General features: G+C 39.6%; 2 protein-coding genes across 3 annotated transcripts in view; both read left to right on the top strand.

The window, feature by feature from the left end:
* The window catches only part of vldlr (very low density lipoprotein receptor), an 82,176-nt gene extending 80,588 nt beyond the window's left edge, over window positions 1-1,588 (top strand). For both annotated transcript variants that reach the window (XM_023289440.3, XM_023289441.3), the window contains one exon: window positions 431-1,588. In XM_023289440.3, the coding sequence (XP_023145208.2) occupies window positions 431-466 (36 nt within the window). In that variant the 3' untranslated portion in view covers window positions 467-1,588. The remainder of the gene's footprint in view (window positions 1-430) is intronic.
* A 3,410-nt stretch (window positions 1,589-4,998) lies between these two features.
* kcnv2a (potassium channel, subfamily V, member 2a) lies at window positions 4,999-13,627 on the top strand. Its single transcript, XM_035956905.2, has 9 exons — window positions 4,999-5,551; window positions 6,128-6,265; window positions 7,080-7,258; window positions 7,353-7,530; window positions 8,489-8,680; window positions 10,238-10,492; window positions 10,575-10,691; window positions 11,227-11,352; window positions 12,165-13,627. The coding sequence occupies exons 1-9, from the start codon at window positions 5,414-5,416 to the stop codon at window positions 12,432-12,434; spliced, it is 1,593 nt and encodes a 530-aa protein (XP_035812798.1). The 5' UTR covers window positions 4,999-5,413; the 3' UTR covers window positions 12,435-13,627.
* The last annotated feature ends 822 nt before the right edge of the window (window positions 13,628-14,449 follow it).

The following is a 14,449-nucleotide window of genomic DNA, read 5'->3' as shown; positions in this document are numbered from 1 at the left end:
CTATCTGCAGCACTAACTGGGGAAAAAGCAAAAAAAACAGTTGCAGCACACATCTATCTGCAGCACTAACTGGGAAAAGGCAAAAAAAAAACAGTTGCAGCACACATCTATCTGCAGCACTAACTGGGGAAAAAGCAAAAAAAACAGTTGCAGCACACATCTATCTGCAGCACTAACTGGGAAAAGGCAAAAAAAAAACAGTTGCAGCACGCGTCTATCTGCAGCACTAACTGCGAAAAGGCAAAAGAAACTGTTGCAGCACATATTTCCCCATAAAATGTCATTAGTTTTGCATTGTTCTTGCATTAATTAAACAGACAAAATGCAGCATGTGCATTAATTTAACCACAACTCAACACAGAACCAAAAAACAAATTTAATTAAGCAGCTTGTTCCTCTCTCTTCTCCCTTCCCTTCTTTCTGTCTCCAGATTTCGATAGTGAGCACAGACGATGATTTATCCTGATCGTGTTGGGGTTGTTTCTTCTTCTCCTCCTCCTCCTCCTGTTTTTTGTTCACGGCAGCCCTTAGCGTCGTTACCACGCTGACGGTTGTCCGTAGCAGCAGAAAGAAGCCCTTACAGTTACGACCACACGCCTTCTGAAGTGCATTATGTCATTACGCGTGGCGAAGAGGAAACGTTATTTATTATGTGAATACGTTGACGAATTTACGTGTCACAACTATTTTCACTCTGCGTCCAAAGTGTTATTATTTTCGGGCCACTTTTTTCGCCCTGCTTCTTAAAGGAGTCGGATGGAGAGGGATGAATTTCCACAATTTAATCGCCTCTTTTAGGGCTTTTGTGTCCAGAATGAATGGGGAAATAGAGGCAGGATTTTTCCGGATAATGGATGAACTCTGAGCTCTCAGGACTCGACACAGCAAATATCTGAACATATTGTGGGACTCGAGGGTCAACGTGAGGCGTTAACGGGGAAAATTTGGTCCAAACTTTATTTCTTGCTTCCTGATCCAACATTCAGATGTGAATATTTATGTACGATCATGTTTTGGGCGGTAATATCTAAAAGCAAATGTAAGTTTTCTTTTATTTTCTGTTCATTTCTATGTATTATTTCCATCAGTACCTCCTGGAGTGCATTCCTTCAAACTGTCAGTATTATGATTATGATTATTATTATTATGATTATTATTATGATTATTATTGAAGCTGTGTAAAAATCACCACGGTTACAGCATTTGTAAACAATGTACATATTAACACATCACCCCTCAGAGACATGACCGTCAATCAGGACACTCTTCAATGCACTTTGATCAAATGTTTCCTTGTGTAAATAAGATTGTATACATTTGACTTGAAATCAATTTTTTGCTATGGTTGGGCATCGTACCAGGGTTAGAGTTCAGATGTATTTAAGAAGCCAGAAAAGACAAAAGAAAAAAAACACAACACAACTAAATTTGGTAAAACTATTTTGTATGTTTGTGTGCTGTTGCTGTGAACTTTTTCTAGCCTTGTACAGTGAGGGAAACACGATTAAAAGCTCTGTATCTGTGAAGAAAACTGATTCGCAAACCACTTCGGAATTAAAACCTAATCCATGACATTGTTCAAAACAAAGTCTTCTATTTTTGTTTGTGTGTGTGTGCAAAGATAACACTATTTGGCCAAAAGTGCACTTCCAACCACCTGCTGTTGTGAGTTTTTGGCCTGATTTTCAAGGTCAAGAGGCCGAAGGGAAATCTTAATGCTGCATGATTATGGTGCAGGTGGTGAGCCAGAAATAACACCGAGAGGCCAGAGGAGTCGTGTCTCTGTTTCCGTTGGTTTAGCTACTGAAAAGCTGGTCCCTAAAGAAGTAGTTTTCCAATTTGGTGTGGAAGAACTTCATTGGTTTCAACTCAACCCATCCAAAACCTTTGGGATGAACTGGAACAAACACTGGCTTTTAGATGTTGTCCAAGATCACACAACTTGGAGTGTGTTTAGACTGGAGTCATGGTACATGAGTTGTAACTTCCTAACGCAGGAGCAACTTCACAGCTATTCTCTAATCTCAGACAAATATGGCGTATCACACACACTACAGGATATTAAGGATTTGAGCGCTACCTCGTGTGATCTCTTGGGAACCAAAATGTAAACAAAACGGACTGCAGTGCCAAGTTTTGTTGTAATCCTACAAATAGCAAAAGCGAACTGGAGGTGAGTTTAACATCTGTCGCTAACATTAGCTTTAAAGGCTAAAATGTTACCTAGCAATGCTAACATTCTAGCCATTGAAGTTAATGTTAAGACAGATGTTACTGTCTGCTGCTCTTAGCTGTAGTGTAATAATTCTACCCATCCAGATTTTACCTCCTAAATACGAAACATGTTTGATAACATCAGGGACATTATTAGCAGAAGGTTTAAGGTTTAAACTCCTCACATTAGTGGATAATGTGACCCAGCACTGGTTGAAACCAAGATCCCCGACAAGATTTATCTAGCTTTTGTTTGTAGGGGTGAAACGAGTAAATTTACCCAAAACTCCTGGAATGTGAAGGCGAGACTGACACAGTTTACCCTTGATCCTTTCCAAGCGCAAAGACTGAACAGTTTGCTACGGGTCAAGTGTGTTTGAACCAATAGTTTGCCAAACTAGTCTTCTGGAGGTCAAGAATAAACTTTCATGCTTAAATTGTTAAGGACTAGAGAACAGCAACGATGAATTGGAGCTTGGAACAAGTATTCAAACTGCAATCATTTGTTCTTCAATACTCAAGGATGTGTTCCAGGAGGCAGTTTTACTTCATCTGGATGACTTGAAGTAAAACCTGGAACAATTCTTTTGAACACTCCATGTTTATATAGGTTTAAGGTACAGATTATAACTCATACCTCCCTTTTCGAACAGGTTTTGGTACTACCAATGTGTCCTAAAGGAAAGTGTTTTATACCTAAACTCTTCTCAGCCTGCTTCACTGTTGTGCTATGAGCCTGAAAAGTTACAAGAGCAGCAAAGAAAGACGTAACCCAAAATAAACAATCGGTAAAGAAACCTGTCTTGGTAATAACTTAAATCTCTCCTTCCTCTCTGCATCCGGCACTCAGTTTTTAATCTCTGCAGAAAATCACTGCTCTCGTCTTGTCTCGGCTGGATCAGGGCGGCTTGAGGGACGAACAGGAGGCGACACATTTATGAATTCAAGAATGTGGGTCGAGACGGTGGGCGAGCCGATATGTCATTTTATATGGAGCGATTCAACCTCCATCTGTACATTATGTCTGGTTAACTGCAGTGAGGATTAATCTCCATCTATACCACTGAGTCATCAGAGCAACAAAAGATGTCAAACACTCTTGGATTAAGGCAAAGATGCCATGTGCATTTCTGAGTCACATATGAAGGAAAAGAAGCTTCGCCCTGACTGACTTTTATTATTACAATAGAAATTTAAGGTTTTCCATTGATACAACTAAAGAAGTCTTAACATCCTGATTTTGATAACTAAATAATTCAACTCCCTTTCTTCCCAAAACTCAACACTACTTTCAAATGATTATTCTTTAAAAACTTCATGCAGTTAATATATGTTTTATAGGTTAAGCCTTGCTGGAGATCCAGTATATTTGGTATTACAAAATCAGATGATCCATTTTCTTCAGCTTATCGACTCTCGTGGAGGCAGCAGGCTAATGATGGATACTCCTGGAAAACCTCCAATCATAGTCCTTCAGAAGGTGTCCTGATCAAATACCTGAATCAAGTGAACTGGTTCCACTTAACGTGAGCCCAGACACTCTGTAGAGGAAACTTTATTCAGTACGATTTTTCAGTCACTACTTGGAGCTCATTGATGGTTGGGATGTAGACCAGCTTTGCCTTCCAGCTCAGCTCCTACTTTACCCAAGCGACCAGGCACTATAGCTTTACTGCTGCTGATGCTGCATTAAAAAGATTTGGGGTCAGGTATGTTCCAAGAAAAGGCTGGGATCTAGGCATGACATGACTTTACTCAATACAATCTTTGGACATTATTAGTGAATGTCTGTTTTCCCATGTTTAAAAAAGTTATAAATTGTTTTTTTTTTTCATTATTTTTATGCTCCAAAGACCAACACCTTAACTTGCCATGTCAATAATTCACTTCAACCCTGAGTTAGTCACCATGTCTGAACAGATAGTGCCATGTATCCAGATAACTTTAATCCCAGTGCCATCATTTTCTGTTTGGTTTGTATGCAAAAGACAAAACCTTTTACTGTATTTAAAGATGAACAAACCCTTTGTAATGTCACCCACAGGTTTCCTGAAGAATAGTTTAGAGGCTCAGTGTGGTGGCTCTAATCGTCACCATCTTGACAGAACCCAACTCGTCCTAAACCCTGATTAATCCAAAAATTGTCAAAGAGGTGGACCTGAAGTGTAGAGCTGCTGTTCCTTCATGTCAAAAGGAGTCAGTTGAGGTGGTTTGGACTTATGGTTATGATGCCTTTGGAGGTTTTCCAGATATATCCAACTAGAAGGAGACCCCAGTGTACATCCAGACCTTACAGTAGGCATTCCATATCTCATCTGGCCTGGGAACAGCTCAGACTCCCCTAGGTAGAACTGGAAAAAACATTGCTGAGGAGATGGAGCTCTGAAATAACTTGCTTCACCTTCTCCCACCGCAACCAGACCTTAAATAAATGGAAGAAGATGGATGAATGATGGCGATGTGTCAATACAAGAATGTGCCTCCAGATTTCCCAGCAATCCATCCAATAGTTACTTCACTCAAAGCAACAAACTGCAAACCAAACTGTACCAACAGTAGAAATGGCTGCATGATATGGACACCATGAAATGCCTAATTATTGTTCCAATCCATGTAGTTAACAAATATCACAACAAATACCATCTTTCAGCTGAGCTTCACACACTTACAGTAGTACTGTGCTTGGTTTTCTGTCGATGTGCAGCCAGGTGGCAAAATGAAAGTCTAAGTTTGATCTGCTAATGGTAGAACATGAAAAGTAAAATCATTTTCACAACATTTTATGGCAGTTCATCCAGTAGTTGCTGAGATAGTTCAGTGTGGGCCAACACTACAATAAATGTTATTAAAGGATCACCTTGTAAACCCAATTTAGCGCTGAAAGTTCAGAGATGTTGCCGTCGGTGGGAGGAGAGTGATAGAGATCAGCAGAGGACACAAGAGGATAATAGTATTTAAAACTTTGAGCACCCAGATCATCTCAGTCGGCAGCATTAGACGGCTGGAGTCACGTCCTTCATTCACGGCTGCTGGCAGTGAGTGTGAACGCTACGTATGTGAACATGATTTATTTCTGAATGAAAGGTGTGCGAGATGCCAGAATGTGTGTGATGGTTAGATGGAGTTGAGACTTTCTGGGATATTTCTCAGTGTAGTTTAACTGTTTTTTGTCTGAGTACAAACACTGCAAGAAGCGACCATGTTGACCCACCTCCGAGCTCGTAGCAGGAGTTTGTTCCCCAGCTACAAACCCGGCAGCCAGACTCAAGCTGCCAAAGAACTGGCCGAACACCTGGAATTATACAACACCTTCATTAAGCCATGGAACTCCATGCAGGTAAGATATGAGATTTATTCATGGTCTGTTGATTTCTTGTAGTTTTTCTCCAGATTTCTTTGCTTTGAGCTGTGAAAATCTCTGTCAAATTAACAGTCGTTAAACAAATCAGATGTAGAGTTTCCAAAACATAAGACCTTTTTACAAAACTCTAGCACAGTTAGTGGCAGAGTAAGCAGTATTTTGGCATTACAGGGCAAATATGCCACACCTTACCTCTTACATATGGAAATGTAAGTAAAGCAGCCTTCTGCACCTCCTCCTGGCTCAGTTTTCTGGCTTTAGAAAAGTTTATTGGCTGCCAAGTCCATTTGCAAGTAACAAGATCCTTAACCCTTGAATTAAATACTAGTATAAAAGCAACCGTGCTCTGTCATTACAGATGCATCTACAGTGTAAAATTTTAATGCTTTGCTTGCTCCATTTTGTTCTCAATATTTCTTTAAACATTTATATTTATTATCAAGTATTTACTTCTTTTATTCTTTGGTAATTTCTTCGTGCTCTCTTGCTGACATCATATAGAATCCTAAAATGCTGAATTCATTCACAGACATGTTATTTTTATTTGTGAAGGACCTGAGCAGAGACATCTATGATCTATATGCCGAGTATGAACATGAGGAGGTGGAGGATCGATTGCCGGTTTCTCCGTCCCGCCTGCTAATGTCTCCGACCAAACACTTCACCCTCAACATAAACGTCGGAGGAACGGTAACTTTACTCCACTTTTACCGCAAAAACACTCCTGCAATGCTACTATAATATTAGAAAGATTTTAAAAAGCAACTGTTTATATCTTGAAAGGTAGATATGCAGATATTACCACCTACATCTTTTTACTTTACAAATTTATGGACATGATCAGCTTACTGTGACGCAGGCTGGTGGGAATATAGGAACCAGTGGCTAAAACATGAGGCTGCTGGGTTTGATAGTTTGAAGACACACATATAACTGTGTGTCATCTGCATAGAAGTGGTTAAAGATGCTAATCTGGCCGAGAGGAAGCAGATTGAAAACTGCAATAGTACAAGGACTAATCTTGGTTAAGAGATGTTAAATTGGACAATAGAAGAACAAGAACTGTAATTTAACTCCTAGGGTTCCTTCAGGAACTGCATGTTACACTGGATTTTTTTCTTTTTCAAGTGAAAATGCGAGACGGATATCATTGTAAATTACATAATTATTGGACAAAACTAGCAACATAAAGATGCTACATTTGACTCTGGAAAAACGTGATGGACACTTTACACAGTTTCTTAATCTCTTGTAAACTACAAAAGTATGAATTCTTTGATGTACAACATGTATCAAAATGACCAATATTCAATGGAAAATGTTTTTCTCTTGACTCACGTTGTGCATCAAAGGGTTAATACAGTTATTAACAGGTTAATAGCTGATGGAATTGGCTACTCAGACTTGTTTGTGACAAGATTTTTTAAACTTCAATTGATAATTGTGTTTTTTTTCACCCTTTCTCAGCACTAAAAACATTTTCTGTTCTTTTTTTAATTCCTAGGTGTACCACCTGCCCTACAGGTTAGCTGCCAGGTATCCAAAGACCCGGATCGGCCGGTTGGCCACGTACACAGACCACAACCGGAAGCTGGACCTGTGTGACGACTATGTTGTCCATAGCAAAGAGTTCTTCTTCGACCGGGACCCTCAAGTGTTTCACAACATCTTTAACTTCTACATGTGAGATGAAACACAGAATAAAATGCATTTCTATTTCTTCTTCTGACTTTTTGGATTAATTCCAGTTCTTGTTTGTCTCTGGTTCTTCCTTCAGGACTGGAGTGTTGTGGATTAAAGACGAGCTGTGTCCTCGTAGCTTCCTGGAGGAGATAAACTACTGGGGCGTCCGAATCAAAAACAGCCACCGCTGCTGCCGAATCTCCTTCGAGGAGAGGCAGGACGAGCTGAACGACCAGCTGAAGATACAGCAGCAGCTGCTGGCAGAAGTCTGCGTAAGTGTGTCATGTAAATACATCTAATGCTTTACCTCTAGTGTTTATAAAATGTATTAACGTCTCTTAGAAGTTTCCCTTTTTATTGCTTTTCAACATTGAATCGTGGTCAATATGATCTGGCTTTTTTGAGAAAGATTTACAAAAAATAAGTCTCTTTCATGCCATAATTGAAACAGATGTCAATAATTAAAAATCTAAAACGTAAACTAAGTCATTGCATAAATATTTACCCCTTTAAAGTGACTCAGCTAATGCAACACAGATGCACCCACTTGAGAGTAGAAGTCACACAATTAGTGGAATATTTTCTCCTAAATTAGTGCCATTAATTGAAATGTTTGAGCGTGTCTGTCCATGCAGATCATTTTGGGTTATTTTCTTCAAGTTGTGAGATTTTCTCAAACAAAATGCATATAGTGCATGTCTGTTTGTGGTGCTCACATCATAAAAATGTAGATGTGTATAATTCCACAGTGGACCTGTTATAGTGAATAATTTACAGCAGGACACAGTGGAGTCAAAATGTAATGAATTACTCACTAGGGCTTGTTGGTTTACCACCAGCTCCTCTCCATATATAAATTATTAGCGTGTTTTTAAATATATGTATATATATATTTACCTGAGATTTTGCCAGTAATCTGCTGCTGACTCTGAGTCTCTCTGACCTACATTATAAATCACTGCTTTGCCCTCCTGACAGATGGGCAGAGCAGAATAAGCTTTTTCTTGGCACAGATTTAGACAGATGTTTCCATCACTGATTCCATCAGTTTCTTGTACCAGTTGTGCGTTTTCTTGACGTGTAGTTTTGAATTGTAGCTTTGTGAGCTTGAATTTCAATTAAATTGGTTGCGTCACTTTGTCAAATTTCTTTTTATTATTTTTTCCTTTGCTTAAAGTATCATGTTGTGTTTCTGTTTTTTCATGACACTGATGGATTTCTGTCCTCCAGGTGGAGATGGAGGAGAATGAAACACTATTTCACGGCATGATCTTCGGGTCGATCCGCAGGAGAATCTGGAACCTGATGGAGAAGCCGTTCTCCTCCATCACCGCCAAGCTGACGGCCGTCGCCTCCTCCTTCTTCGTGCTGGTATCTCTGGTCGCCATGACGCTCAACACCGTGGACGAGATGCAGTACAAGGTGAGTATTGGCTTTTATTCAAGCTGAAACATGCAAAACCACTCAGTCGGCCTTTATTGTAACAGAACAGAGCCTGTTTAGTAATATTTCAACGTGTTAATCAAACTGTTTTACCCCGCAACATTTAATATTTAGCATCTGCCAACACTGAGTCTCAATCTGATACCATATTTCTAGATAAAACACATTTAAAGTACATTAAGGTCAATAAAATCAATGCATGACTACTGAATATCTCTGCAATGCAGTTCTGCAACCACGCTGTTCAGTAATGTTCTGTAAGTGGTTACAGAGATTGTTGTAAGACTCCAGTAGGGCACTGTCTTAAAGTAAACTTTATCTTTATTTATATCCCAGAGGGCCAGTTTGTCTTGCAGTCAGCAGTACACCACAGTAGTGCACAGTTTCACCAAACAATAGACTAAAAATATGATAAAATAAAGATGGTTCGAGTAAGTAAAATCATCAATCAAAGACAAAAGAAATACATGAAGTGAAATAAAATAACAAGAGAATATATTAAAATAATGTCGAATGGCAGTGTTGTTAAAAAAAAGGAGTGGAAGCAGGGGAGAATGAGTTTTTGTTTTATAAAGTAGTGAGGAAAGATTATGGTGTACTGTGACTCCACAAGCTGATGGTGAAAACCTATGTTCTCTACATGCATGTCAGAAATTTCAAATTAAAACCTTAATTAATCCCGAAGGAAATTCTTGTTCCAGATATTGATGAGAAACAAGTAAATGACAGAACATAAGAAGTGGAGTACATAAAAATATAAAAGCAATAAGATGTAAGTACGTTTAGTACATTACTAAAATAAAATAAATGAACCAAAATAAGAGTTGAACAGAACAGAGAAAAGTAATGCAGACAGTAATACTGTGGTAATAAGTAATATCAGACATGACAATAAGATAATTCACATGAAAATGAAATATTACGTATCACATTGACGATAAAATAAAAATAAAAGTGAAATATGTAATGTGACCAAAACATTGCTTATGAAAATGAAATCTTAGACATGATACAGAAACTGATGTTGCACATGATATTGATAGTATTGTTCAGTTTTAAGTGTCTGATGTTTTAGCGGTCTTTATTGTAGATCAGCTGTAGTACCTGGTTGTCCCACCAGGTGGAGCCTCTTACTGTTTAAAAGTAAAGCAATCTCAGATTGGCAAGCAGAGAGCATTGTGGGGGTTTAGCTAACAAGGGGCACCATGACAAAGACTTCTGTGATACTTCATGACATGAATCGTGTCCGTTGACTAAATCTGCAATATCAGTACACGGAAAATGTTCTCTGCACACAAATAGCAAAATTATTGAAGCATTTTTTGATTGAAAATGCTGCCAATTATTGATAAATTGCATCCCTAATGTCCTGCTGCAATTCATGATCTCCCTTGACAACACCTGTGTGACATCAGAAGTAAACTCAAGAACGAACTGAGGTTCAAGTCGATACCGACCGGTTAAAAAATGCCATGATCCGCCTTTCTAAATAATAAATCTCTGTAAAACACTCAAAAGCTGTCCCGTCTGTTCTAGACGCCGTCCGGCGAGCTCACCGGCCGATTCTATGGCGACTGTGTGGAGACGTTCTGCATCACCTTCTTCACTCTGGAGTACCTGCTGCGTCTGGTCTCCACCCCCGACATCAAGTGTTTCGGACGCAGCGTCTTGAACACGGTCGACCTGGTCGCCATCCTGCCGCACTACCTGCAGATCATCCTGGAATGCTTCGAGGACGAGGACGTTCGGCCGCACTCCGGAGACATCGAGACTGTAGCTCGGGTTGGAAAGGTGAAGATGGGAACCCGACAGGATAAGATAGCTTCAGATATATCGGCTTTACCTTTATTTAGTTGTGTTTTTTTGTTTGTAGGTGGGGCAGGTTCTGAGAATCATGCGTCTGATGAGAATATTTAGGATTTTGAAGCTGGCTCGCCACTCAACAGGCCTCAGAGCGTTCGGCTTCACTCTCAGACAATGCTACCAGCAGGTTAGTGTCAAATCAATGAATGAAAAATAAACATTTTTAATGTTTTGGTCAGTCCACCTCAGTTCACCAAATTGTTTAAAAAGTTCACGCCTGACCATCTCATACTTGCTCCTAAGTAGAGCTTGTGAAAAATTTTTGGTTTCTAACTTTTTGAGTTAAAAATCCTTAAAGATGATGGGGTCACGTCGACTTTTACATCAAAAATTTGCATCAAAATGCTACAAAATTTAAGGACTCTAGCTATGTTATTTCTGAAATTATGACACAAAGAAAATGCTGCAAAATTCGGCATGACCAAACCTTCCTTAAGATTTTTTTACTCATAAACAAATGTTACCTTTGACCCTAGATTTTACACATGGTCAACTCAATAAATATTCACCACTTTTTGAAGAAAAATACAGTCAAATTGAAGATGGTCAGAGGTTGGGGAATCGGTGAATTGAGGCATAATGACCCACTTTTTCCAGTGTTGAGCTGATGGACTTTGTTGCAGTGAAAAAAGGGTTTAAAATGCTGGAAAATGTGTGTGCAGGTGGGCTGTTTGCTGCTCTTCATTTGCATGGGGATCTTCATGTTTTCAGCCATGGTCTACACTGTGGAGCACGACGTTTACAACACCAACTTCACCTCCATGCCGCATGCTTGGTGGTGGGCCGCTGTGAGTCGACACAAAGTGCAACCGGATTTAGCAAATCACAAGCTTCAAAATAGCCACTAGTTACCAAAACTTTAGAGATTTATCTCTGGGAGCAACTAGCTTATTTACAAAACAGCCAGATGAACACATACTGTTTTAACAAAGCATTGGATCAATAAAAATCTATTTTCCTTCATGCTCAGAACGGCTGTCATCTGGTTTAATGCTGCAAACAATCACACAGTTTCTACCCCCTGAAATATTTAAAGCTGAGCTGTTATCCACAAAGAAAAAAGAAAAAAAAAAGTCTTTTCTTGTTTTGTACATTTTTGATGATGCTCACTCTCAACACTAAACACCATCTGTTATGATTTTACAATAAAAGACACTTCAGCTGTAAGACAATGAACAGAAAAAGTGCAACGACTAACATGGACATAAAATTACAAACTGAAAATCTGGATTTCATTGTTTTCTGTAAACAAACACTCAGAATCCAGGACAGAAATGGGGCACTCCCTTACTAGCAATAAAAACTCTTTATAACAGAGTTTAAACACACTGAATGACTGTTGCTGAGTAAATGTCAGCCACAAATAACAATCTATAGACATCCTGGAATGTGTGGTTTGGAAAAAACAGAGTAAATTGTATGAAAGAAAAACATTTGTGTGAAAAAACTAATTTTCCCCTCAAAGATAATCCCTTCAGAACCATAAGTCTACGTTTAAGTAAGGCAAACATCACTTACAATGTCTATGTCTGAAAAATATAAGTGTTATCGTTCTCATTTCTGCATTTAAGTCTTTATTTTTGTCTCTTTGGTCCTTCAGGTGAGTATTTCCACAGTGGGCTACGGCGACATGTTCCCTGAGACCAATCTCGGTCGCGTCTTCGCCTTCGTCTGCATCTCCTTCGGCATCATCCTCAACGGCATGCCCATCTCCGTCCTCTACAACAAGTTCTCCGACTACTACACCAAGCTCAAGGCCCACGAGTACACCACCGCCACCAAGGCCCGCGGGAAGGTTCACTTCACCCGGAGGGCGGCAAAGAAGTTGGCAAAGTACTGCGATCGCACCGTTCACCCAAAACCGTGGTGAGGTGGTCCGGTTGGAGAGCTGCAAGGCTACGCTAAGATGTCAAACCTTGAGACACTTATTCGTGAAATCGCTGATTCCTAATGGTAAATACTGCAAACTTTACCTGGAATTGCCAGTTTTTGAAGTACAGTGAGACTTAAAAGTGAGATTTACCTTGAAGCCAGAAGGTGGAACACATTTCTGACGTCGGACAGAAGGTGTCCATGTTCCCGTTCCTTGGAACTTTCTGAAACTGGAAATCTGGCATTGACTTTACATTGTGATCGTCCAACTATGTAGAGGAAAGAGAGAAGCTCATCTTGTTCTACCTCTGATTTCACTAAATATTTGTGCCACTTTTCCCGTCTCCATGGATAAACAGTCAGAAATCATTCCTTTTTATCCAAGTTTTCGCAACATCCACAAACTTTAGATTCTGATGGTAGTGTAGTCGGAAAGCATGTCTGTCTTGTTAGTTCCTAGTTTTGAGGGACCAATCCTCAAATCTAACAGAACTGCAAGTAAATATGACGTTCTGTACAGTTATAGCTTTACCCTTTCACATTTGTACCAGACATGACTGGACTATACAAGGGTTGATCGAAGTTTCCAGACTTTGCACGGTGGAACATGTGCGACTAGTACCAGACATAATGTTATGTGGCGATGCGCCAACACCAGGACTTGTTCCGCATATTCTTTTGGTAGGTTTGCGTCTGTGATTTCTTCATGGAGCTCAAACTGGAGCAGATAAGAAAAGATCTAATTCTGTGTCTGGAAGCAACTAGATTGTTCAGCCTTCATGTTGAGGATCATTACCACTGATGAGAGTTGGTGGGTCTGTGGCTACCATCAGAAGAAGCAGCAGCTGAAGCTTGGATCAGGAGTATGTCCGTTGTTTTCTTTAACATTCACATGGTTGAGGACCAGGAACTAATCTTTCAGAGTTGGACTGTCAACCCAGAGTTCTACTGTAATGTCCTGAGTTGTCCCAAAGACAAAATACAGTGCAAACAATTTGAGCTGTGATGAAATTGTCAACGTTTTTCAGCCACAACACAATCATCGTTTTCAATCCGCCCAACTCTCCAGATGTAACTTCCTGTCATTTCTTTCTCTTCCCCAATATGGAATTCAGATCAAAGGACCACCATTTGGACATTTTAAGAGACTTTGTGTATGGTGCTTGGCAGATTAAACTTTGGGTTGCCAAACCTACAGTTCCCCGAGGTGATTTTATCATATTTTCCAACCATTCATTCATCCTTTTTAGCTGTTTATTCCTGTTAAAGACCTCACCAGTGAAGTTTTTCACTTTGTTAACGTGTCCACATATTATTTTTTTTATGTACTACAAGAAAAATCACTAGCAGAACAATCAGTCTACGCCACGGCTGAGCATTCTCGAATCAATTTTCAATTTGGCCTTGTAGGAACCAATCCTGTTGACTTGCAAGAGCAGTTTTACAGCATTTTAGCAGAATCTAACGTGAGCTGATGTGCTTGAGCTGCAGTGAACAGGGACAGGTGAGTGCAGAAAGAGACAGTTTAGCCATTTTAAGGCAGGAAGGGATTATTTTCATGGTAAAATAACTTTGTAAATGTGTCATTTTAATACAGAGATGAGGTTTTAAGGGTTTTATCAATTACAGACAAGGACTTTAAGTCTTCCAACATGCTTTTAGACTGGAAAATCAGTGGTGTTAGTGTGGAATAGATTTTTATTTTATTTTTTAAACCATCCCTCTGCTCCTTCATCCACACTCTGCTCATTACTCTCCAAAGCTCACGTTTAATCCAGGATTCAGGAGCCAACGATGGCAGGACAGAAATAAATCATGAGTTAAAGACCCAACATCTGGACGCTGGATGTGTTTATCTGCCTTCATAAAGCCGACTGAGTGAGTAAACACAGTTACAGTCTTCACTACTCCATCATACAGGAAGCTGAGAAAAGCTGAAATCAAGATCATGTCTTTCTTGAGCAGAAGAAAATCAATCTGCTGGACTCAAATTCCATTGAGGATTTTACTTTT

The sequence above is a fragment of the Amphiprion ocellaris genome, chromosome 17 (genome assembly GCF_022539595.1).
Source record: "Amphiprion ocellaris isolate individual 3 ecotype Okinawa chromosome 17, ASM2253959v1, whole genome shotgun sequence".
In the NCBI taxonomy this organism is placed as follows: domain Eukaryota; kingdom Metazoa; phylum Chordata; class Actinopteri; family Pomacentridae; genus Amphiprion; species Amphiprion ocellaris.
This window is presented reverse-complemented; position numbering and strand designations above follow the sequence as displayed.

Bases quoted from the DNA above. Each gene is read 5' to 3' on its own strand.
- kcnv2a (XM_035956905.2), top strand. From the start codon at position 5,414: ATGTTGACCCACCTCCGAGCTCGTAGCAGGAGTTTGTTCCCCAGCTAC. The intron at 7,259-7,352 runs GTGAGATGAAAC...TTCTTCCTTCAG, and splicing joins AACATCTTTAACTTCTACAT to GACTGGAGTGTTGTGGATTA. The intron at 11,353-12,164 runs GTGAGTCGACAC...TTGGTCCTTCAG, and splicing joins ATGCTTGGTGGTGGGCCGCT to GTGAGTATTTCCACAGTGGG.